The sequence below is a fragment of the Leguminivora glycinivorella genome, chromosome 19 (assembly GCF_023078275.1).
Source record: "Leguminivora glycinivorella isolate SPB_JAAS2020 chromosome 19, LegGlyc_1.1, whole genome shotgun sequence".
Lineage (NCBI taxonomy): Eukaryota > Metazoa > Arthropoda > Insecta > Lepidoptera > Tortricidae > Leguminivora > Leguminivora glycinivorella.
The window spans coordinates 14,377,149-14,404,616 of NC_062989.1; the positions used below are offsets into that span (position 1 = coordinate 14,377,149).

A 27,468-nucleotide genomic window follows, 5' to 3' on the forward strand; every position below is an offset into this window, starting at 1 on the left:
TGAATTCTCAAGTAATATTCATATCAAGTATCAACTGTTGTCAAAGGAGTCAGACAGCTTGTTGAAGGATTCATATAATCTTGCAAATTAGACAAATATCTTTAAATATCAAGTACCGTAATCATACCCACCAAATAAAAATAAAAAAAAATTGTCCAGCTTTATCAATGTATGATTATGGACTTTCATCAAAATTTATTGAGAAGTTAAAATACTGAAATCTTTTAACTATTGTGGAAAAATGGCGATAGTTGTCAAACAAAATTTCTGTCAGGCTGGCCACATGTTTGGCATAGACACAGAAAAAATATAGACGGAGGGTAGCACGATCTAATTAACCTTATACCAAATTTTGAAAGACAGAAATACCTACCGTACCTGTAGGCCTAGCACATGATGGCCGCGAGAGTATGTCGCCGCGAGATAGATCACACGTCTTCTTCTGACTGTATTAAAGACATAAGGACGGGTAGTCTATCTCGCGGCGACATACTCTCGAGGCAATCATGTGGGTTAGCAGGGTTACCTGCTGATCTTCAATCAGTACTGTACCTACCGCCGCCTTTTCTTTCGAACAATTCAATATTTTTATGAAAATTTGGCGTAAGTTTGTTCACTAGCTGGACATCAGTCATATATTTTCTAAGTGGAAAAGTTGTGCTGTAATGACGTCACAGACCCGTCATCTAGGGGTTTCTAAAATCTATGATGTTTAGATATCGTAAATGTCACTTGATAACATCATATGAAAATGAAATACTTACGTGTATATATAAATTATCATTTTCTTACCTTTTCACGGGCTTTGATTAGAATTTTCTTTATTTATTTGTTTACTAGCACGCAATTATTTTTTCTGCCTCCTCAAAGCTTTGTTCCCCATTGCTTCAATGACACGTGACCACGCGGAGAAAACTGACACAGGTCCATCCTCTGAAAGCGCCGCCGCGCGACTGAAGAGGCCATAAGTGCCATCGAAAATGTTATCAGTTTCAAAACAATTTTCAAAAAAATTTTTTTTTGCAAAAACAGGATTAGTAACAGGTCTTAAAATTGGGTTCATAGTTGTTCCATCTTTCCTTTGCGGATTTGGTAGTATTTGGTAAATATTATATTATTTTAATGACGCTACCGGCACAAACTCATCAGATTCGTCTAGATAATCTTATTACCTATATATTGAAGTAAAAAACAAGTCAAAAAAGTTCTTATCATAGCCATGGGAACGATTTATTGTTAAGAGAAGAGATAACTTTGGAGTCATTTTCTATCGAGCGAAGTTGTAACATTCATGTTGTTCAACTCCATAACATACTCACCAGATCCTGAAATTTAACATATATCGTTTTCAGATTTTTCCATTGCGTTTTCCTATGTTTTTAACGGCTTCAAAAAACGAGTGCGTGCAGCGTCTACGGAAATATATCGCCTTAAAAATTAAGTGCATGGTCGTAGAAAAGTATTGTATGCAACGGTGTTTAACTGAGTCAAAAAATACTCGTGGCGTCTTAATAACAATTTTCGGCTTCGCCTCAAATTGTTACCCACACCACTCGTCTTTTTTGACCTCCTTTAAACGCCTGTTGCATAAAATACTATTACAGTATGTGTGACCAACACCGTTCACCACTTACTAAATATGTTATACCATGCACGAAATAAGGCATCAGATAAGTATAGGAAACACATCGGCAGTAGTTATTTTAAAACCCAATTACTATTTAATAAGTTGGATTACTTGGATTGAAATATATAAAATAACTGGCCCCGTAGCCGAATGGCATTTCTGCGACGCCAAGCAGCGTAGAAAATGTAAAAATGAAATCTATCTCTATCGCTCTTGTGTATTGGCGCGACAGAGCCAGACTGCATTTCTGTGGCGTCTGGAGTCTCAAAAATGCCATTCGGCTACGGGGCTAGAATTGACCGTGACGTCACTCGACCCGATTTTATATTATTTCCATGTTAGCAAATCGTTCAAATTCGTTTTGACAGTTCTTAATAAGTTTTTTGCAAAAATTTCGTTTTTGGCACAAGCTTTTATCGCCGACTGTGCCTTTCTTTCAACAGTCATCTAGGTACTGTTCTCCGAGACGTTTCTAAAAACCCCTTAGGTACCTACTCGATGGACATACGACGTTTCATAACAGAGTTCCTATGCCTATGACCACCTTTTTGTTCCATCATCAGATCAGCTCCATGATACGAAAATATTGCATTGTCACGTATTTACATATGTGTGCAAAATTTCAGCTCAACCGGAAACCGGCAAGTTGGTCAAATTTAGCTTCTACGTTTTGACCCAAACTAACCTACTAACAAGGCAAGTTAAATAAAAGATTGTAAAACTATTCTCGTCTATCTCGCTGCGACATAATCTCGCGTCATTCATATGCTAGTCCGGCTGTGTAAGATCTCCTATAAAAAACAAAAGGTTAAGTAAAATTTCCCATCAGTAACTTCTCTAAGCAGTACCTAATATATATATGGATTTGTAACAATAACCGTCGCTACAACTGCCGCCGAGTCGTGATTGGCTGGCTTAATGGCGTCGAGCAGTATTTAGTGCGGACATGGCGCCGCGAGGTGGGGCTGCGACACACTGGGCTTTAAAAAATAAAAATAAATATTAATAGGACATTCTTACACATATTGGACTGAGGCCCACGGTAAGCTAAGTAGATAACGTAAAAAACCTGATGATTGCTGAGAAATAATTTTCAGTACAGGGGGGGGGGGGCGATTTTTGAATCTCGCATACGGGATTTTGTCACTAAAATACCGGTTGAAAACGGTGACTTGCTTATTATTTTCAGTGACAATTTTCTGAATTCGAACGCGTGAGACTTAAAAATCGGCCCACAGATGGTAGTTTTTGACCGCACTAGTGAGCAAAGTGGGTCATTACTTGTCAAGTCGAAACTTCAGAGGGCCATTGTACTGAAGAACATCGTCTTCGTCGTCGATAAACATGCGAAAAGGAAATTTGTAACTCATGTCTATTTAAAACAGTCTATTCAGGCGTGTCCTAATTTATCGCGATGTGTTTCTAGCTTCCTCTTTTCCGTACTTGTATCTTGTACTATTCAGTACAGGTGGTGGTTTTTCTCGTACTATTGCGCAAAGTGGTTCATTTCTTGCATCAAGTCGAAACTTTAGAGCGCCAGGGCCATTTGTACTGAAAAACGTCTTATTCAGGGTGTAAACTAGGGCTTGCATTCCGGAATTCCGGAATCTCGAAATTCCGGAATTTCGGACAATTTTTCCGATATTACAGTTCCGGAATTGAAACACATAATCTCGAAAATTCCGGAGTTGAAAAAAGATATATTTTTGGACGAAAACGTGTAATATCAGCCTGGTTATTTTACAAAACTACCACCGCGTCTATAAAAGATATGTAAATTCATTAAGTTAGACACTGCTCGGATTTAGGTAGTGCCTATTTTAGGACCAAAGGGTTGCATCCAGGGCTAGTTAGAGCGAGATAGTGTAGTTTTAACCCTAATATTATACCATTGTCACTTTCTGGTTTTGCTCTCAATTGTTTTAAATATATAATCAGTTTAAAGTAAATATGTGTTATAGAAAGTTGTGTTTTGTGATAATTTAAAATTACTAGCCGGGAGTTGAGTGTTATGCTCGAATACTGAAGGACAATTAAATATAAATAAATAACATTAGGTACATTATTATTTTATTAGCGTTATTTATGCTCAATTTATTAGATCGAACTTAAATTTCAGTAATAATCTAAATTAATCGGTATTAAAGCGGCATAAACTCAAAATGTTACTTCTTTTCTCATAGCACTGAACATTTTAGGCATAAAGAAACTTAAGAAAGTTCAGACGCAAATCGTAGTATTTGGTATTACATTCATTCACAAGCACAAGCAAGTCGTAGTTACTTTATACACTTTTCACAAAGACGTGTGCATATTTTACTAAACTCTATCTAAGTCTATTACCACTTACCTCAAAATCAAAAGATTTGAGAAGCAAATGTATGGAAAATGATGAATACGAAAAGAATGATTTATTTTTTTACAAAAAATTAAGTTGTATGTAGGTACCTAGGAATAAATCATAAAATCTGTCTTTTTGGGCTAGCTTGGATATCTTTTGTCCCTACTCGAATCTGATAAAGGTAATTCAATATTTCTTTTATTACAGTTATGTGAACAAGACGCTATGCCATTCTTGTAAATTATTACTTTTATATTATTTCGATAGACAATGGATAAAAAAATAACTTTAACGTTGACCACTATCAGAAAACTGGCACTAAAACCTCGTTTGTATCGTTAACTGTAGTTCTAAATACCTTGCAAGACCGATTTTGACACAAAATGGGCTTTCCTGTAAAATTACTAAAATGAAAATTTCAGTGTTATATGCCTTTCAGGTACGGAGTTATTGTCTTAAACGTCGATTTATAATAAATTTCAATTTAAAATTGTATTATTTCATCAAAAACCCACCAGAAAACCAAACCAAAAAAAATTGTTCAATTCCGGAACTAGTTCCGGAATTCCGGAATTGAAGTCCAATCTCGAAAACCAGTTCCGGAATTGAAAATCGTCCGATATTGCAAGCCCTAGTGTAAACCTAATACGGGCGAACCTCTTAACGGTGGTGAATATAGGACGTATAAAATGTAATTAGATAACTTTTACTTAAAATTGAAATATTTTTTTATCTATACAAATTAATTCGGCCCGCAACGTAATGCAAACACACTCCCGTTAAACGTTCGTTGACAGTTGTCATTGATTGTCATCGCAACCACGTTTACAGTACATTGCTGCTGAGATTATTTTCAAAAATTCATTATGGGGTGAAAATTAAGAGTAAATTAAAAACACCTCTTAATTAATGATAACGATATTGGTTTCATTTATCGCCCTTATTACGTTTACGCGCTGTATAATTATCATGTCGATACAAAGACACTCCCTTCGGTCGTGTTTTCATTTATCGCCATTGCGTTCTATCTTCCTTTTTTCCGCACTTGTATCGTAATGTATGTAGTCTATTATCCTTTGCAGCCGCGGTGTATCCCCACCTTTTGAGTGAATTAAGCTTCGCCGGGAGGATTAGTGAGTAGGTTAGTTGAAAATTATCACTCGCTCGGGGCTGCAGTGTCATCTGTGCTGCAGTGGGCAGCTTAACACATTATGATGTATTGCATTTAGTGATTAAGTAAATGGGTAATTTTTTTCAAAGTTTTCCATCCCACTTTTTTGTAACATGGGTATTTTTTACGCGATTAATACTCAGAATCGCGAGATTCGCGAGCTCTTTCCTGATAGGAGAAAAAAAATGCCCAAAGATTTCCATACATTTTTTCGAACCTTTCATTCCGTTACAGCCATATAAAATGTATGAAAAAAAATGGTAACGGAATGGGAAAAAACCTTGGGACACTTTTTTTCTCTATTACTAGAATTGAAAGAGCTCGCGATTCTGAGTGGAAACCAAATAAAAATCCAAAAAAAAGAGGGGTGGAAACTTTGAAAAAAAAATGGCCCAAATATTATTTAGAAATACAGTACCAGCTTGCCGCCGTACCTTAACTGTATCTCTTGGGATTCAAGCCGGAAGGCATCGACTTGCCAACTTGTTACCTCTAATCACAGCGCAGGACTAACTTGTGCTAACTATGTTTTCTCTCGTCTTTGGTTATTCCTGAGTGTGCCAGAATGAAAACCAATTTATATTGGTTTGATTATACTTACTTAGTTATAGAGTAAACTGTAAATTATCCCTGGTTGATCAAAGAACGATCGCCATCTTTGGTTTGTTCATAATATCATGAAAAAAGCAAGCTAGGGCACATGATTGCCGCGAGATTTTGTCGCCACGATCGCGACGTAAACTGCCGGACGGGCATTATGTCATTAATATACTTAAAAAAAGACGTGTGACCTACCTCGGAGCGAGATACTGTCGCGCCAATCATATGCTAGCCTTACAGGGGAAGTACTTACCTCTCCGCCTTAAATAAAACCGGCCAAGAGCGTGTCGGGCCACGCTCAGTGTAGGGTTCCGTAGTTTTCCGTATTTTTCTCAAAAACTACTGAACCTATCAAGTTCAAAACATTTTTCCTAGAAAGTCTTTATAAAGTTCTACTTTTGTGATTTTTTTCATATTTTTTAAACATATGGTTCAAAAGTTAGAGGGGGGGGGGGAGGACGCACTTTTTTTCCTTTAGGAGCGATTATTCATGTGCGCCAATCATAGCTAGCCTTACAGGGGAAGTACTTAGCTCTCCGCCTTAAAAAAAACGCAGTAAAATAACACTCCATGGTGTCCATAATATTTTCAGTGATCATTTGATCAACGAAGGTTAGGATTAGCATCGATGTCAGTAAAAGCAAGAACGATTTAATACTGGACTGACAAAGCCCATACAAAAAAGCGTACCCTGAAATGTATGGGCTAAAAGGCTTAAAACTAGATGGCGCTGTTCGCAGCCTAGAAGTGGCCTAATCATATTTTCCCCAAATATTTTTACATAATATGGTTATTGTCAGGAGGGCGCTGTTATTCTGATGTATGGGGCGACAGTTCAGTGTAGTATGAACAAAATAGTTCCAATGAAATTCCGCAACATGGTGCCTAGTCATAATATCTGGACAGGCTTTTGACACACCTCGGACACTGGCGGTCAAATATATGAAAGAGGCGCGTTCCTAGCACACAGTCTAAGCTCGTGTAGGTGAACGTGTACTATGCTTGTATGAGTGAAATATGACAGGTCGACTGTTCGCGTTTTTGACAGGCGGCAACTGTGAGGTAACCGAGAGCGGGTGGGCGGCACTTTCAGCGGGGAGCGGGAGTGGCCATACTGTACGATAGTACTTACTCTTTATTATACTGTGCTTTTGGTTAAGAACTTAATCAGTGGGCTACTTCACCACAGTGACATAAGAGACATTAACACTTGACACTGACAATTCTGTGCTTATTTCTGAGTTCATAAGTAAGATTGTTATTCTGCGTCAATATTCCCTTGTTGAACAGGCAATGAACGGAGAAGTGTCACTATCGGGCGATAATTGTCATTATAGTGGAAAAAAAAAAGATATTTATTTACCAACACAGCACGAAATGGAAATGTAGGTATAAAAACTTAGTAAGTAAAATTACAGATATGTGTGAAGTAAAATGAATGAGACTCAGCGAGACCGCTGATTTTCAGTCCCCAACCAATAAACTTATATCTAATATTTAACTAAATAACTAGCTTACTAGCTAACCCGGCCAATAAATCGCTGCCAAGGCGATGTAAGTACTAAATAAGCCACGGGACTGCTTGTTTTAAATGATTCACGGTTATATTCATTAGGCTTTCTCAAAAAGGTAATGTAAGGTAGGTGTCAAAATCAAAAAGGTAATCACGGTCTATATCCCGGTCAATATCAATATCACTATCACTACATAGTATAAAACAAAGTTGCTTTCTCTGTCCCTATGTATGCTTAAATCTTTAAAACTATGCAACGGATTTTGATGCGGTTTTTTTTAATAGATAGAGTGATTGTAGAGGAAGGTTTACATGTAGGTATAGTACCCGTGCGAAGCCGGGGCGGGTCCTAGCGACGTAATATTATGTAAATCTAAGGATTGCTTGTGTTTTGTATGAGGCAGCGGTTATTAATTTGCGTTTAATTCATCTCGATGAATCCTCGCACAATCTAGTTTCTGCTGTAGGTACTTATTTCAAAAGAACTCGAATAAAATTTAATTTTATCGAGAAAGACTACGTAGATGGTCGAAGTTCTAGGAATACGATATCTTGTCTTGAGTCAAGACTCTTGACTCGTAATTGTATATTTTTGTTATAACGAGGCATATTATCATAAATCAAAAGTTTAAGATGCATTGAGATAAATGTGAACCATCAGGATACCTGTGTGGTGACGGGTTAAGAATTTCACAACCCCCTTTCTTTCCGTGGGTGTCGTAGTAGTCGACTGTGGGATATGGGTTAAATTATGGCGTAGGCGAGAGGCTGGCAACCTGTCACTGCAATGTCACAATCTGGATTTCTTTCAACCCCTTTTTGCCAAGAGTGGCACTGAAACTTAGTAGTTCATGTGCTCTGCCTACCCCTTTATGGGATACAGGCGTGATTATATGTATGTATGTATGTATGTGAAACAGGATAATTCAGGAAATAGCAAAATCTGCACTTCATACAACTTATGTTAACTTTTGAAAGTTTCGGCAACTGGCATATATAGGCTACTGTGACTGCTTACCATCAGGTGGGCCGTATGCTTGTTTTGTGTGTCCACCATATGGAATAAATAAAAACTTACCCTTCGTGAAACATCCTGTATAGGTAATTTTTAAAAATTCTAAGTGATGATAAATAACTGTTTTCGTGAGTCATTATGCTTGACTATCATTAAGTAACTATTATTGACTTAATTTGACAGCTACTTAAATCAAACTGTTTGAGGATATTCCAAATTTCAACCAAAGTTTGTACTATTCCAACAGCAATCAAGAGTCAGGGCCAAGACCATATATTTTTGACGTTTCAGCACATGTATGAAAATAGGTTCTGATAATTACCCCTTTGCGTGAGGTCAATCATCATCATCTTCCTTGCGTTATCCCGGCAGTTGCCACGGCTCGAGGGAGCCTGGGGTCCGCTTTGACAACTAATCCCAAGATTTGGCGTAGGCACTGGTTTTTACGAAAGCGACTGCCATCTGACCTTCCAACTTGAAGGGTAAACTAGACCTTATTGGAATTAGTCCGGTTTCCTCACGATGTTTTCCTTCACCGAAAAGCGACTGGCAAATATCAAATGACATGCGTGAGGTCAATAACCGGGAAAAAAAGGAATCATAAATCGACATATTTCTCTGTCACTCTAATGACGCATTTATGGAGTGAAACAAAAAAAATCCAGCAATTGATGAAAACCTATTCGCGCGGTTATCTCAACCTGTATAGAGCTTCTTTTTAAGAACTGTCATAACGCATTTGAACTACTTGCTATTATGGAATTAATATGAAATCGAATTGAGTGACGTCACGGTCCATGCAGTTGCTTTATATATTTCTACCGGACTTATTAAATAAAAATTCGATTTAAAAATACCTACTGTCCATGTTTTTTTAATAATTATCTGATGCATTATTTTGTGCATGGTATAGAATTTTTTTTTAACAACAGTCAAGTTCCCTATTATTTTCTTGGAGTAGGTACCAGTGGCGGAGCGTCGATACAATTCGATTCCCAACGGGTTCCCTAAAATTCTCTAGTATCTGTAGAAGTCCATACAAAACAAATTCCAAAAACCCCTCCGGCTTTACCAACGAAAATTTTCACCCCCCGCCACTGGTAGGTAATGGCACATTCAATAAGTTACACTTTTTTTTGTTTAATAATTATGAACCGCGAGGTCATTTTATAATGGTTTACTTTGCATCTCAAATCTCCGTCGCTCGCGTAACCATTAAGAATACAAACAATGCTTGCATCTTGCCATCTTGCAAACTTAATAACTTGAATCATAATAACCAGTTTGCGCACACGCACCTACCAAACCTATACCTGTCTCTTTCCAACCCACAGTTAATGACACTTAATGATTCAACCTATCTCTCTTTAAAGGCTATCATAAACTTGACCTTTTATTTCTTGTCATTCTTGAAGTGAAGTGCGTAGGTGATGCTCGTTTTATTAAATAAGGAAAATAAGTGAATTATTAGTGAAATTACTTTGAAAATGGTAAGGAACAGTGTTTTTTATAAACTAGTGATGTGCTTAAGTGATTTTAGTGTATTTTCAATTTAATTAGTGTTGTGAAGATGTTCTGGAGGTAGTATTTTTTATTTACGGCATAGCGGATGTTCTAGATGGACAGACTGGTTTGTAATGTTTTTTGATTAGTTTGGTTATTAGGTTATTCTATATATAGGTAGGTAATTTTGTACTCTTGTACATATAACATAATATAAAATGTAAATCTTATAAAACATCTTGTATCATAAGCGATACTTCCTAGTACATACACAGTTACACACAGTCATAAATTATGATAGACAACAAAGTTCTTAAATCTCAAGAAGTACAAACCTACATAAACTAACAGTATTTTCGTATAATAACAGTAGGTACATAACCCGTAGGTATTTAGAATATTAGGACAATTCAATAAATAGTACATAAACATAAAATAAACAAAAACAACTAAGTAACATAGACTTGTAAAAAATTAATACAATTTAATTAAGAGAGCTCCTCAAATGTACGAATGGACTTGTTTATTTTTAGGCAACTATTGATCTATGCGTAGGTAGCTATTACCTATAGCTACTAGGTAGGTAACTACTAGGTAGCTATAGGTAATTGGGAAATAAATCCATACTTAATATTATAAATGGGAAAGTGTGTGTGTCTGTTTGTTTGTCCATCTTTCACGGCAAAAGGGAGCGACGGATTGAAGTGTTTTTTTAAGTAGGGATAGTTGAAGGGATGGAGGGTGACATAGGCTACTTTTTGTCTCTTTCTAACCACCCACTTCCCTAAAATGGGGGGTGGAAGTTTGTATGGAGCATTCCGCAATTTTCGAATTTAGCGCGAGCGAAGCCGCGGGCAAAAGCTAGTACCTAAAAAAATACTCGCATACGAATCAGTTCACCTGTCTAAAAACTACGGTACATAGTTCATTGACACACGGCACAGCCTCCTCTCAGTTATTTTCGACTAATGTCAAAAAGGAGTCGTCATCATCATACCTCTGTGACATTAACACTTGACACTGACATTCCCTGCCAATTTCTTGGTTGGTAAGTGACATTTTTACTCAGCGTCAATATTTCCTTGTTGAACAAGCAATGGACGGCGAAGTGACACTGTCAGACGAGAATTGTCACGGCAGTGAAACAAGCCACTGATCACTACTTAGTTGAATTTTTTTTTATTTTATTTTTTTATAAATTTTCTTTTTTCTACTCAGTCACTAATCACTAGCTTTTTCAATCCTAACAATTATTTTCTTATTATGTTGCAATTTTCCATACATTTTGTATGAGGTAACAAAAGAGGAAAGTAACAAAATTGTAAGGAAATTCTGTTACCTACACTTTTTGTCTTCTATTGAGATAGAAAGTGCTCGTGATTACACTTTTGTTTCCTTAAAATTTCGTCCAAACTATCAACATAAAAAGCGGCAAAAAAAGGAAACTCTCAGCTGACGTGACACTCAAAAAATGTCTCACAACATCACAAAAATAAACAACAGCGGTCAAATTTAGAACACCTCTCTTTGATCAGATCAAACTTTAAGGACACTCAACGGCTTTTTGTTTACGTTGCTTTAAATAAATAGGTACCTAAAACCGCAGACTTAAGCTAGGAACACACTACGCGGACGTCCGTCGTAAATCGACCGCGGACGGGAATCTGGACAATGGAAATACACATAACCGTGCAAACTATCGGTCGACGGACGCGGACGTGGCCTTGAGCGCACGGACGTCCGATCGAAATCTGGCTCTCTGGATGTTTTGTTCCGTGCACACTGATAGGTCGCGGTCGCGGTCGTTTTACGACGGACGTCCGCGTAGTATGTTCCTAGCTTTATTAGTAAACTAGTGATAATATGTGAGTGTGCACGGGAAAACGTCCCACTTGGTCCATTAAAGCCGCTTTGTCAGTTTATTCATATAAAAATACAAGTAAATCTCGCCTTAATGGTAAGCGACAGAGTGGGACGTTTTACTAAACACACATTTATAGTATTTTAGTACCCTTAAACTTCTGACTGTAGATAATAAATGGCCGCACATCAAAAATATCACTTATTTGAGCGTTTCTTTTTTGCCAATTGTTTTTAAATTTTTTTAATGAATTTTAATACTTTAATTTTTTTAATACTTTTACTCAGAATACTACTATTGAAAAATCTAATTCAAAAAATTTATTTTTTTGCACAAAAAATAATTTACTTCAGGTAACAAAATAGGAAAGTTTGCTCAAATTTTAACTCTCTTCCGCGTAAAACTTCTTACGATTTCTAAGTAGGTATTTTATATCTAAACTTACGATTTCTTAGTATAGCAATAATGAAATGTCTGCCCTTGACATTAAGTAATATTTTGCTGCCTGGGCTCGAGGAGGAAAACCCGGTAATTACGAGTTTGCGCGATTGTTTGTGCCTCTTAATTGATCACCGACATAGGCCGAGAGCTTGTGTAATTAAGAGGAAATGGTACGATCAAACGTAGTCCACTTTTTGCTCTCTGGAATTTAATATTATAAAAATATTTTTTCACTACAACATACAACATACAATCACGCCTGTATCCCATAAAGGGGTTGGCAGAGCACATGAAACTACTAAAGCTTCAGGGCCACTCTTGGCAAATAAGGGGTTAAAAGAAAACGAAACTGTGGCATTGCAGTGACAGGTTGCCAGCCTCTCGCCTACACCACAATTTAACCCATATCCCATAGTCGCCTTCTACGACACCCACGGGAAGAAAGGGGGTGGTGAAATTCTTAACCCGTCACCACACAGGTTTTTCACTACACTAACTGGTAAAGGCTCTGATTGTTTATCGAAAACGAATTAAGTTGCAATTTATCCATCATCACCCCCTCCTTGCGTTATCCCGGCATTTTCCACGGCTCATTCTGAGAGGCTGGGTTCCGCTTTGACAATAAATACGACATTAAGTAAATGTTATCGGACATTCTTAGTGCGTTTTCACATTATCCGATCCGATATCGGATGTAGAACCGATATACCATACATTACAGGCGCCATCATTGATTTTTCCATTGAAATCCTTCCGACATCCGATATCGGATCGGATAATGTGAAAACAGACTTACACATTAATTATTAATTATTATTAATTATTATTAATTTAGACTTACACAGATTGACTGAGTCTTACGGTAAGCTCAAGAAGGATTGTGTTGATGTTGTGTGGGTACTCAGACAACGATATATTATAAGTAGGTATATAATATACAAATATATACTTACATAGAAAACATTCATGACTCAGGAACAAATATCTGTGTACTTTAAATATGTGTACAAAGCGCGAGAACTTAAAGTGTTAAATATCTGTGTTCATCACACAAATAAATGCCCTTATCGGGATTCAAACCCGGGACTGCGGCTTAGCAGGCAGGGTCACTACACGCTACGCTAAGCGTGCATAAACAATACAAATGCTTTGATACAACTGAGCGTACTAAGTAGTCTCCGTACACACAAAAAATATCGGTAGGTATTGAATACCATTCTCAGCACAGTCGTCTAATTCAGTGTAAGTAGTTCAGTTCAAACTTCAAACTACTTTCTTCAAGAATTTCGTTTATGTTATGAGTGTTTAGGGTTGTAAAAAAACGGTTTTTTTTCTAGCTTGAAAAAAACATGAAAAAAACCGTGAAAAAAAACAGTTTTTTTTGGAGTATGTTTTTTTCTAAAGTACGAAATCTCAAAATTTGCAAAGTAGTTAATACTTTTATACGGTTTTTTAGACTTAATGTTAACTATTAAACGAATTTAATCAAATAACTTTAATTTCTGGTCTTATAAAAGTAACATTTACGAAATCTGTAGTTTGTAGTTATCACTATTTACTGTTGGCAACACCACCGCCTCTCCACGCTGCACGCCGCATCGGGGATTCCCCAATAAACGTTTGTATACTGAATTAAAATGTACGTTATTTATTTTTATTGAAACACGTTACAACTCACGAAAAACCGTTATTGTCGTATTATTTGTTCATCTGAAAAAAAACCATATTTAGAAAAAAAACCAAGGTGCTCGGTTTTTTTTCATGTTTTTTTTCATAATTCTGAAAAAAAACATTTGGTTTTTTTTCTATTTACAACCCTATGAGTGTTATGACACAAATGCGCTACTGAGCTATCTTCAAATTCTTCTCACAGCTTAAAATGTGTTCCTGAAAGCTGCAACCGACTCTCAGCCAACTACTTTCCTGTTTTATGGACTTAAAACGGAAGTTATTCGAAAGTAGTATCCCATACTTTGTCTATCAATGCACTATCTCGAATTCTTCCGCTCATAAAAGTTAGAGAGCATTCGGGGGGCGATTCTGGCATTTGTAGATAGTTTTTACTAAGTTTCAAAAGTAAATGCAGCGGTGAGTTTGCAAGATGAAGGGCTTAAGCTTAGCAAGTAAACACTTCAGGATAGGCTTCTTTGTACGACTGCTAATGCTAGTATAGGTTGTTTTTAAATACATACTGGATAACCCCGAAACCAACGCCAAACGCGTGTTTGTGAGCGTCATAAATAAATGTCTTTTATCTTTTATCTTTAAAACGAAAAGAGGTGATAGGACATTTCATTACCCATTACATTTAGCGAATTTGACCTTAGTGAAAGTGTCATGGTTTTCGAGATAATGGCACTTTTTACTTTACGTTTCAATACCTCAAAAACCATGATAAATATTTTTATTAAGTTGAATTTATTACGCAAATTCGCTTAATGTGATAGCTGATGAGATTTTTAGGGACACTCGGTATACAACTGATGAGTAGACATATTACTTGCAATAGCCGTGCTGAGCGTAGGTTTTTTCGACCAATTCTTGAAACTTGGATAGGTACCTAACTTTTTCCCGAACATGATGGTGTAGAGTAAGTTCCAGGACGCTGTCTGAAATTGCGCTATTTTTATCGCAGAGTCAGAATCGCCCCTCTGGCCACTTGCCAGCCGCGAACATCACACACCAACATCCTAATTTATAAGATTGGTCCAGATCCTGAATGACCGGCGAACTTTCGCGATTGCTTCCCGTACTTATGCTTATTAAGTTGGCCGCTCGCCATCTTATGATGTTCGTTTGCGGGGCAACTTTGTGCTACAACTAATGTTCATTCGTTAAAGTGCTAGAGAATCGAGTATATAGAGAATTACTGTCTAAATTGTCCCCAAATATTAGCGCCATTTAGCCGAGGGTCAACCGAAGGTGTAGCACCGTCCAGGCGACCGTATTTCTCTTGATTGTTCCGAGGTACGTTTGTTTTTTTGAACTTTATCTGTCTGTACTAGTCTTTAGTATAGGATCTACAATGGAGTTGGACAGGCACGTCTTTGGTGTTAATAATGACGATAGAAGTTATAAGCTTACAACCAAGGATTATTTATATTAGGATTTACAATCTCCATACTAAGAATCGTACCTCATTTTTTTAGCGCCACCTAAAAAATACTGTCATAACTACACTGATGATAACTACAATTTTTTTTTTTCCAAAACGTATATTGACGTGATATTATGGTATTAAAATAAAGAAGCATGTCATTTGTTCCTATAAAAAATAAAAACATGCAAAAATATTTCGGGAAAATATGATTTTGAACGGTGAACAGCGCCATCTAGTTTTAAGCCTAAGAAGCCCAAACATTTCAGGGGTAGGTAGGTACGCATTTTGTATGGGCTTTGTCTGTCCCGTATTATATGGTCCTTGCTTGCAACTAAGAAACTAGGCTTTTTTTTTAATTATAAATGGGCTTACTCTTGGCCACAGACTATACTTATTGACTTAGCTTAATTATTGTGCTGTATGAAACACCATTTGGTTTGAATACCCTGTTTTATAGATAGTGATTTTTAGAGTTATGTTTTTATTACATAAATTACTAAGTTACAGCGACAAGGTGTTAAAAAAATTATGCGAGAATTCACATTATGACGGTAACACAATGAAACTTGGGGACACTTTTTAACTTATTAAGATCAAAATAGTGTATGATTAATTGATTATCTGCATTAAGATAATTAATCATTCACATTCAATAAACGTATCTAAAAATATAATAAAATTTTAACTAAAAAACTAAAGTCAACGTCAACAGAATTTGCGAACAATGTAAACAAACCTTATATTCAAAATGCCTTTCTTTTCCATTCTGACTAATCAAATACAGGTTTAACAATGTGTTATTCAGTCAATTCATAGCACACCATGATCCTAGACCATTAAAACAATAAAAGAGTGTTGGAATATGGATATTTCAACCATTCAGTTTGTTCGTAACTCCGTAAAATTGCAACAGTCATTATATTTTCAGCTTGAAAAACTGAATGCTGGCTCCGGGCCTATGATGATAGACGAAAATGCAACGCAAACAATTATTTGCGTGCTTGCCACTCACAAGCGGCATTATGTTATGATTATGACAGTTTCGGGATCCAGAGAAAGGGAGACTTTATAGGAAATTACTCATCCAGTGTTTCATACTTACATTAGTAGGTATAGAATAGAATAGAATAGAATAGAAAAACGTTTATTGCAGAAACCATCATACAGCATCACATACATTTAAAAAAAAAAGAGAGAAAAAGAGAGATCTTATGAACTAATACTTAAAACTATATTGCTTATTATTATACAACAAAAGATGCTGATGCTGCAGATAGAGGCCACAAAAGGACTCCACTCAGCATATGCTCCAGCATATAATGCTACAGCGCTGGTATACATACACTGGCATCGCTACTTTGTCAGTAGAATTCATTTTCACCACACCAACTGGTAAGGGCTTTCTTTGCTATTCGAATACAGATAGCAAAATTGCATTTTATCCACAAGAGTGCAAAGTAATTTCATACAAATTTGAATTTGATGTCTTAAAATGGCTGGAACCTATAAATTATGATTTTGAATCATAAATATCGAATAAATTGATGGATTTGATTTAGTTTGATGTTTTATAGTCAGTATTTAGTTCGTGTTGGTGTGGTCAGAAATGTTGTGTTTCACTCGGTGCCAAAGTTTGTTTAACCTTCGTGCCTTGAAACCCTCGCAGCGCTCAAGATTCCACTTTTTGAACCACTCGCTATGCTCGCGGTTCAATATTGGAATCTTTCGCTTGCTCGGGTATCAATATTGTCACGTGCGGTTAAACAACAACTTTGCCCCTTTGTAAAACAAACTTTTGTACTAACTGCCAAAAACTTTTTGTTAGGATTGAGAAAGAAATGCCTTTTCGGAATTTGTATTACTATGATGGGCAGCACATTTCATAAAACTAGGAGAATAGATAATAATATTATTAAAATGTCTTCTCTAACCTAGTAATTTTCATTTAGTACTATTTCTAGAAAACCGTAAAATCTTTCATTTGTGATAGGGAAAAAAATGTGTTCTAAATAATGCGAGAGATCTCATTTTATTACATACTAGCTTTTGCCCGCGGCTTCGCTCGCGTTAGAAAGAGACAAAAAGTAGCCTATGTCACTCTCCATCCCTTCAAGTATCTCCACTTAAAAAATCACGACAATTCGTTGCTCCGTTTTGCCGTGAAGGACGGACAAACAAACAGACACACACACTTTCCCATTTATAATATTATTATGGATTTCAATCCTTATGAGTCTTATAACGATGACGTGAGTTCTTATGAGTCTTATGAAATTAGTAAAAAAAGTTATATGGAAACTTTTCGACACTTTTGACCTATTAAAGTCGAAAGTGTTTATGACAAGATAAGATAAGATATCATTTATTGCATAATTATATGTGTGGCACTGAAGCTTTAGTAGTTCCATGTGCTCTGCCTACCCCTTTATGGGATACAGGCGTGATTGTATGTATAGGTGTACAGGAAGGTGATATATTTATTTTAGAAGGTAGTACCACTATAATTTGCCTGTTAGGCGTACAATATCCCGAATCCCGAATCCCGGTAAGGGCATTTATTTGTGTGATGAGCACAGATATTTGTTCCTGAGTCATGGATGTTTTATATGTATATAAGTATTTATATATTAAATATATCGTTGTCTGAGTACCCACAACACAAGCCTTCTTGAGCTTACCGTGGGCCTCAGTCAATCTGTGTAAGAATGTCCTATAATATTTATATTTATTTTTTTATTTTTATTTATTTAATATCTGTTTACTTAAATCTAGATTTGCTATTTACAATTTAACTATTAATATTCGTTTTATTGGATTTCCAACACATACCTACTTCCCCACTTAGTTCATTTAATTGCTTTGAACTAGCATCATTACTATCATTAGAAAAATCTCGTACATTAAGTTGGGAACGGGTATTTATGTGTAATGACGTCGTTGGTTTCCACGCTTATCAGATGGCGCTATAATACTTACAATACAATCAGCCACGTTATTAACTGACAGCTCTTAAATCTTATTTATTACTAAGATATAAGAATTAGCAATTTTATGTTTTGTTAAGATTTAGCGCACGTAACTTAAAAACACAAACACAGTTTTATTTTTAGGAAAACAGGGCTTAGAATGTTGCTTAAGTATAACTTATTTTTAAATTTACTCATTTCCAACGTTTTGAAGACGACACACGTTATTGTCCCCGGCCTCGGAAGTTTAAAAATAAATTGTGTTTTGGTCAGCGACAAATATTTTTTTTGGTAAAATAAATAATACGTATTATAGGACTTCGTGAATCAAGACTAAACCTAGTAGCTGCAATGACACAGACGATGGGATGATTTTAATTTTTTCCCACAAATTAATGAGGAGTTTTAATAGCAACCAAAATTTATACAACAAAAAAAAATAACTCTTTAGACGGTTATCAAAGTTCCAAACAGTTTTCTTCGACAATTACTTAGTGCGTTTGCACACGGTCCGATCCGATATCGGAAGTAGGAAGGATTTCAAAGTAAAAAACGATGTCCGACATCCGATATCGGATTGGATAATGTGAAAACGCACAGCAGTGTATCAACTACCATTTACCCCCCTTAAACTGCCCGTTTGTTTCAGCTCAGAGCCCTCCTATTAGCGACAACCCTAGTGCTCACCCAGCAGCAGCAGACACCCCTGTCGCCATGTCCGAACGTGTTCAGCTACGAACCGCCCGGCACGGAACCCGGCCGGTGGTACGGAGTGGTCAATCTATCCACGGACAGCATACTACACTCTGTGTGGATCAATATTGTACTCGACAGCAAGGCGGACATACTTGGAGTAAGTACTATATTTTTAGCTATGATCTTTTCTGTTTAGCGACAACCCTAGTACTAACCAGTAGCAGACACCCCTGTCGCCATGTCCGAACGTGTTCAGCTACGAACCGCCCGGCACGGAACCCGGCCGGTGGTACGGAGTGGTCAATCTATCCACAGATAGTATACTACACTCTGTGTGGATCAGTATTGTACTCGACAGCAAGGCTGACATACTTGGAGTAAGTACTATGTTTTTAGCTATGAGCTTTCCTGTTTAGCGACAACCCTAGTACTAACCAGCAGCAGACACCCCTGTCGCCATGTCCGAACGTGTTCAGCTACGAACCGCCCGGCACGGAACCCGGCCGGTGGTACGGAGTGGTGAATCTGTCCACAGATAGTATACTACACTCTGTGTGGGTCAATATTGTACTCGACAGCAAAGCTGACATTCTTGGAGTGAGTTAAAACTCTTAGAATAGGTATTGTAAGATGCCTATGGAGGGACCTGGTCTTCAACAGAATGACATGATGTCACGATCCTTAGCATTGAGGGACCGACTGAAGAAGAAGGTATTGTAAGATGGCAAAACTGACCAGTATTACAGACATTTTTTTAACTCGACTTTTTTTTTATATCACATCGGTGGCAAACAGGTATACGGCCCGCCTGATGGAAAGCGGTCACCGTAACCTATGGACGCCTGCAACTCAAGGGGTGTCACGTGCGCGTTGCCGACCCATTAGAAACTTGTACACTTCTTTTTTGAAGAACCCCATACTGTAGTTCATCGGGAATACCTCGACAGGGAGCCCATTCCACACCCGGAGCGTTCGTGAGAGGAAATAAAATGATAAAATGGTTACACTTCCAATGAACTTTATTCACAACACAAATGCGCAAATGTTAATAGGATGATGGATGATGTGATAAAATGAAGACGACAACATACAGGAAATAGACCGGATTATTATATTTCGGGTTAAAGAAATTTATTATCTCATAAGAAATTTTACATTTCACTTAATGAGTATTAGATACACATCTTAGTTAATTCACTAGTAGGCAGCAAGGTTCACATTTCTTAATGATAAAATTCAAAGTTCATAAATCATAATTTACACAATGTAAAAAAACAATTGTAATATTAGACTGGTACAGTAGGTGTTTATGACTCTAAAAGTCAGGTAGAATGATATTTAGGATTAAGTACTTTAGTTATAAGACGCTTGTTTCTTTATAACATAGCAACATGATACCCTGTAGGGTATCATGTTGCTATGTAACTATTGTACCTATTGTATGATCTGTACACCAACATGAGAGCAATAAAATTATTTTCTATTCTATTCTATTATGATTGATAGTGTCAAATTTCTTCACAAAATACGCAACAACTGCTGGTATAACCCTGGACACCGAGGTTTTTTTGGTAATTCCGACAGACAGTATTTCTCGGAGTATCCCGACATTTGGAAGTGATTAGGTATTACCCAAATACACCTTATAGGTGACTACATATTCTGATTGTAAACATAGGTACTTGATATTCTTATAAATCACAAGTTGTTGAGGAATACTCACTTAATCTAAAAGGTTTTACCTGGTTTTATTGATTACATAATTGATTTATTGATTTACAACATGATTAACATAAATCGTGAACGCATTAAATGATAATAACGTAACGTATGTACGGACACAGAGATGTAACCTGATGTGAACTGTACTTCCTTGTAAACATAAATGATTTGATTGGAATATCAGAAATTAAGGTTGTCTTTATTTTATCACATCATCCATAATCCTATTAACATTTGTGTTGAACAAAAAATTACTTTTTTTTATGTACATAAACTTACATCTTACTTCTTTTTCAGAACTGGGTCGGTGACGTAACAACCACAGACAACACAGACTTCAAAATAGAAAACACAAAGATGAAGATCCACCCCGGTCCCGCGACCGCCGTGCGATTTTTCGTCCAATACAACCCCTTGAACAAGGCCCCAAAGTTGCAGGCCATACGGCTGAATGGGAGGGAGATATGCAATGCTAACAACCCTCAGCCGGCGATAGATCGCCCTGATGAGAGGAGGACTACAACCAGGCCTTTAAGGCCAGACGATACTCAATCCAGACCAGTATCAAGGCCAGATGATTCGCTCAGGCCAGGGTTAAGGCCGGATGATACGGGCAGGCCAGGGTTGAGGCCCGATGATATTCCTCAGGCCAAGCCAGTACAAGGGCAACAGACAGGGGCGGGTCCGGTGTATTCGTCAACGCAGGGACCACCGCAGAATCCGGTTAATCTTAACATGTAAGTTTTTTTTTTTATTTATCTGGGAAGATAGAGCTGACCCATACCTATGTATTGTCAGACCTACTTTACACTACCTACTACTTTGAATGCCTATAGAACGTAGTTAGACCCAGCTTTTTTTGGTGATACAATATCTTGCCAGTTGCAGTTGCAGTTGTTAGTATCAAGTGCACCAACAGTGTAGTGTAGGGTTTTAATTTAGGTACATATCTAATTCTGGTTTACATATTTGCACTTATTAAGAGGGGGTCGTACGAAATCCTCGAAAAGTGCATTCGGCGTTTAACAAATGCTGCTCACATTTCTAAATTAAATGAAATAAAATAAATGGAGTTATTATCTTAAAGAGTGTGTCTACAACTTTTGACTATTCAGAATCTCTAATTATTAAAGGTATAATAAATAAACCCACGCAAAGTTGACCTAAAATGAGAAAAACGTATGTCGCCGTTTAGTAAACTTTGTTAAAAAAATTCAATACTTTAGTTATAACATTAAGTGATTCTAAAAGCCAGATAAATGGACTAGAAGTTTTGAGGTTTTTTATATTTTTCCTCTCAAAGGCAACAAAGAAATTTTACCTTAAATTTAAACTATCGTAAAATTTCCATACATTCGCCATTGCTGTCAGAATTCTCCTTTCGATTAGATGCCGTGAGCGGCTCGTCGGAGGCAGACGTGTCGCCGGTCGCTCCGCGTTGACAATTAAATTTGACAAATATTTTGACAGAAAATAGTGTACGTACACGAAAAACCATACCAGTGTAAAACTGTGCTCAAAATAAATAGGGTAAATCAAATATGTCAGGTGGAGATCCAATCTCATTTAAAATTTAAAGGTGCATGGCTTGTGCATAAAAAATAAATAAAAATATATCACATTATCAAAGAAAATAACGAACACAACCGAATGAGTATAAATGATTTCATTCTAGTTCGGTTAAATTGAAAAAAGTTTAATGTTTTGTTTTACTCATTGGAATACATTTTCATTACGCTGGTATTAACAATACGTCATTTTAAAAATATATATGACAGTACCTACGTCAAATTTTGTCAACCAAACTTCACAGGTTGTATGTAAACAATTACAATTTAATTTATTCATACGTATTCAGATACGTATTAATCGATTCTTACTTAGAATAGAAAAAAGGGGAATGCGAGCGGGTATAGGTATAGTGCTTCTGGTTCAAATTTAATTGTGTATATAAAAAAATGACTCAATTTCATTAAAGATTTACTCTGTGCATACCGCGAACACGTAACCGTAAGTTGAAAACAATAATAATTATAAATCACCTAAATACATCGTTGTTTACAAAGCGCTTGTTTTGAATGGCACTTCTCCACTCAACTAAACCAAATATTCATGGAACACCAGCTGGTGACCAGCATAAATGACTATGAACAGCCGTCCAAAAATATCTGATTTTCTATAGTGGGCCATAACATTAGTATATGACGACATGTTCCCGGCAAAAATTTGTGATGCTCCGTGACCGGCAAAAACATCGTCTCTCTTTCTAGCGTCTCGCGAGCGTATAGCGTCGGGCCAACTGTATGGAAAAAGACGCCGCGTCAGCGCGGCTTAGCCATACAGTTGGCCCGACGCTACGATCGCAAGACGGTAGATGTGGGAGGGTCCTTATCCGCATACATATCTGATCGGGTCGCTTAAAAATATTTGATTCTTTATAAAAACCTAAATTACACTTTCACCCGCATAAATATCTATCCATTGTTAAAGCAAATATATATCTTACGGGCTAGAAATCATTAATATGTAATTAAAGTGCAATAATAAACCCTACCTGGTTGCCTTACAGCCGTAAATTGTATGAGGTGATTTGACAGTTCACGAAAACGAGCCTTTATACAAGCTTTTATTCAACTTGCCTTGTTAGTAGGTATGTTAGTTTGAGTCAAAACGTAGAAGCTAAATTTGACCCACTTTCCGGTTTCCAATTGAGCTGAAATTTTGCACACCTATGTAAATCAAGTGACAATGCAATATTATGGTATCATGGAGCTAATCTGATGATGGAGCAGAAAGGTGATCATAGGAACTCTGTTATGAAACGTCGTATACCCATTGAGTCAGGGGTTTTTAAAAATGTCTCGGAGAGCAATAAATATTTTTTTTGCAAAAAAACTTATTATAAATTGGGAGGTGTAATTTTTTATTATCTCTTACATAGCATTAAGACGAAAAATCGACCAAGAGCGCGTCAATGTAGGGTTTCGTAGTTTCCGACATTTTACATAATGACAATTTTTAGGGTTCCGTAGTCAACTAGGAACCCTTATAGTTTCGCCATGTCTGTCTGTCCGTCCGTCCGTCCGTCGTCGTCCGTCCGTCCGTCCGTCCGTCCGTCCGTCCGTCCGTCCGTCCGTCCGTCCGTCCGTCCGTCCGTCCGTCCGTCCGTCCGTCCGCGGATAATCTCAGTAACCGTAAGCACTAGAAAGCTGAAATTTGGTACCAATATGTATATCAATCACGCCAACAAAGTGCAAAAATAAAAAATGAAAAAAAAAATGTTTTATTAGGGTGGGGGCTGAGATTTTTTTAATTCCAACCCCAACGTGTGATATATTGTTGGATAGGTATTTAAAAATGAAAAAGGGTTTACTAAGATCGTTTTTTGATAATATTAATAGTTTCGGAAATAATCGCTTGTAAAGGAAAAAAAAGTGCGTCCCCCCCCCCTCTAACTTTTGAACCCTACGTTCAAAAAATATGAAAAAAATCACAATAGTAGAACTTTATAAAAACTTTCTAGGAAAATTGTTTTGAACTTGATAGGTTCAGTAGTTTTTGAGAAAAATACGGAAAACTACGGAACCCTACACTGAGCGTGGCCCGACACGCTCTTGGCCGGTTTTTTTTTTTTAATTATAAATGGGCTTACTCTTGACCACAGACTAGCCAAAGGCAAAGACGTGGCCTACGATGGAGTGAGCTCGCCCAGAAGATGCCTGTTCACTCTTGACAATTTAATAAATACCGTAATTTGGGGTGAAAAGGGTTCCGGGGGTATATAATGTTATTATATTTCTTGACATATTCCTTCTATTTTCCGCAATCAAAGTAGGAAAATAATATATTATGTTTTTTTTTTATTATTATTATTGGTATTTAGGACAACAGCCGTAAATATTCAACTTACATAGGTATTTTTACATAGTCTTAGGCCAATAACAGTTATCTGTTGAATGAAAAGTATTATACACAATATGTTACTAAAAAAAATGTGTTACATATTTAAAATTACAGTGAAAATGTGCAAGCCACACATTTTTATTTACAGTTTCATGTCTGTCAAAGTTGACGTTCAAATTTATTGGATTTTTACTCATTTTAATCGTTCATTATCCTTTTGAATGTGTATACACTTCTAAAGTTTATGTATAACAGAAAATCATAAGACATATTTTCATTTTTATAATGGTTTTCATGAAGAAAGCGATGCAACTGTGTTGGGGAATTTTTACGGGATGAATAAATATCCGCGGCCTGAGGGGTGAATGGGATCAGGAATGGGGGGAATCGGGTCGCAAAGGGGTGAATAGGTTTACGAAGGGGCTGATTAGGGTCGGAAGAGGGGTGAATTGGGATGTGTGGTCAATGCTTGTCACATTGTATACAATAACTTACCTAAAGTGGTATTTTTATGAATGACCTCTCTGTATATGGACGCAATTTATACGTCAATGTATTGCTTCGTAGTTAGACTAGATACAAGAAATTAACACTTAGAAATGTTAATCACACTTCTGTCTACCTCCACGTTTCTACTTAAGTCCGCAAAAATCACCCATGGTTGCTATAATATAGACGGATTACTTTAAAATAAAAATCATAAGTATGAAACTATACAACTAGGGAAGAAATAAAATTATTTTATTGAATCATTTTTGATTTGTTCTTTTTCAAGTTTATATAAATAATACATTTTCAATTCGCTCAAAGGTTGGAAGAGATCCCTTATAGGGATAAGTTCGCCTTTGTACATCATAACTATACTGTATTTTTATGTCCTAACTTGTCTTATGTACAATAAAGTGTTCACATACATACATACATATATTGAAATAGATATCATACACGAAAGAAAAAACGACAAGGCCCACGGTGGCTGAGCCGGGAATCGAATCCGGGTCTTCAGCTTACGCAGCTAACGTTATTACCACTAGGCCACCAGGCCAGGTTAAAAAAACCGGCCAGATGAGAATTTATTTTCGCACAATTGTAAAACTAAATTATTTTTACTAGTTACCTCCAAAATACCAAATAAAATTGGGCTACATAGTACATCGTTTTCTGAAGATTTTGGGTTCATGGGGTCGGAACGGGTATAACTAACGTAATTTATGGTGAATTGGGCCAAAACCGACTTTTGAACGTCGATAGCCGTTTTTTTATATGTGCCATGCTAATTTTTTACACAAAAAAATCTTCCGGCAGTGTGAACTTCGGTTTGTCTTCGAAAATATGTCGTTTTATTTAGTAATTTTCGCTCACCCTAACGTTGGAGTGAATAGGGTCGGGAAGGGGGTGAATAGGGAAAAGGGTTGACTCTTTCGGATTGCGAACAAAATATGACCTGTCACGAGCGTATTATATTTATTTTACCAAAAAATAAGGATTACTTAAATATGTTATGAGTGGTCGGTAATGAAATCTACACATATTATGATAACCCTTAACCAACCTTTATAGTTAGATGGTGCTCTGACGCGGTGAATAAGTAAGTATGGTCGTGGGCAGTGCGGATAACGTGTCAAAATATAAGCATAGTTTATTGCTATTTTTCATGTTTAAATAAACTTATAAACTAACGTAGTGGGTATTAAAGTAAAAGGTTCACAGTGAATATTAGGTTGCCAGAAATGTGTTTAGCTATACCATTGTATTGAATTTTGTATCATAAAGTCAAACTAGGTATTTACTACTAAGTAATGATTTACTCTGTGGGGTGTCTTTGATCACTTGCATGGGGTAACATTGACCATAATGACACATAGTTAATTATTGTCTGATTTTGTCACGGTACTTGTTGAGGCTGATAATTTGATCGCTTCTTGTGATAAATATTGAAATAATTGCAAAAAAAGTTGGTTTTTCGAAGATGTTAATTTTTATTCTTGATCAAAGTAACCCCAAAATAGCGTTAAAGAGTTGTAATATTTGACTGCGAACCATTTTTTTTATCTTTTCTTGACATAAAATACTTTTGTAAGGGATTACATTCGATTATCATTAAAAAAAATATATAGTGTATCAAAGTAACCCCAATGTCAGTTTATGTTTGATCACATCGTTTTTTTCTGCGTACATTATTTTATTTATTTATTTATTCCTTATTGCACATAAAAAAATAAGTACAAATGGTGGACATAATGCCTTAAGGCATTCTCTACCAGTCAACCACTGGGTTAAAAAGAAACATTTCATACGTGCAGGCATTGTGACAGAAAACAATAATCCTGATATCACTTATTTTGTTACCTTGTTAGCTTTTTAGCAGGAAAAGACTGAAAAAACCGGCCAAGAGCGTGTCGGGCCACGCTCAGTGTAGGGTTCCGTAGTTTTTCGTATTTTTCTCAAAAACTACTGAACCTATCAAGTTCAAAACAATTTTCCTAGAAAGTTTTTATAATGTTCTACTTTTGTGATTTTTTTCATATTTTTTAAACATATGGTTCAAAAGTTAGAGGGGGGGGACGCACTTTTTTCCTTTAGGAGCGATTATTTCCGAAGATATTAGTATTATCAAAAAACGATCTTAGTAAACCCTTCTTCATTTTTAAATACCTATCCAACAATATATCACACGTTGGGGTTGAAATGAAAAAAAAATCAGCCCCCACTTTACATGTAGGGGGGGTACCCTAATAAAACATTTTTTTCCATTTTTTATTTTTGCACTTTGTTGGCGTGATTGATATACATATTGGTACCAAATTTCAGCTTTCTAGTGCTTACGGTTACTGAGATTATCCGCGGACGGACGGACGGACGGACGGACGGACGGACGGACGGACGGACGGACGGACGGACGGACGGACGGACGGACAGACAGACATGGCGAAACTATAAGGGTTCCTAGTTGGCTACGGAACCCTAAAAAGTTGATGGTCCCATTTTTTTCTTCCTTAGTTACGTTAC

At 36.7% G+C, this 27,468-nt stretch overlaps 1 protein-coding gene across 4 annotated transcripts in view; it reads left to right on the plus strand.

Annotated features, from left to right (window-relative positions):
• The first annotated feature begins 9,681 nt into the window (after positions 1 to 9,681).
• The window catches only part of LOC125236678 (proclotting enzyme-like), a 56,978-nt gene continuing 39,191 nt past the window's right edge, over positions 9,682 to 27,468 (plus strand). For 3 of the 4 annotated variants that reach the window (XM_048143581.1, XM_048143584.1, XM_048143583.1), the window contains exons 1-4: positions 9,682 to 9,757; positions 18,788 to 18,903; positions 19,124 to 19,211; positions 20,854 to 21,293. In XM_048143581.1, coding sequence (XP_047999538.1) covers positions 9,755 to 9,757; positions 18,788 to 18,903; positions 19,124 to 19,211; positions 20,854 to 21,293 — 647 coding nt within the window. In that variant the 5' untranslated portion in view covers positions 9,682 to 9,754. Of the gene's footprint in view, positions 9,758 to 18,787; positions 18,992 to 19,123; positions 19,212 to 20,853; positions 21,294 to 27,468 lie in introns of all 4 variants that reach the window. The other variant, XM_048143582.1, reaches the window with a different exon arrangement.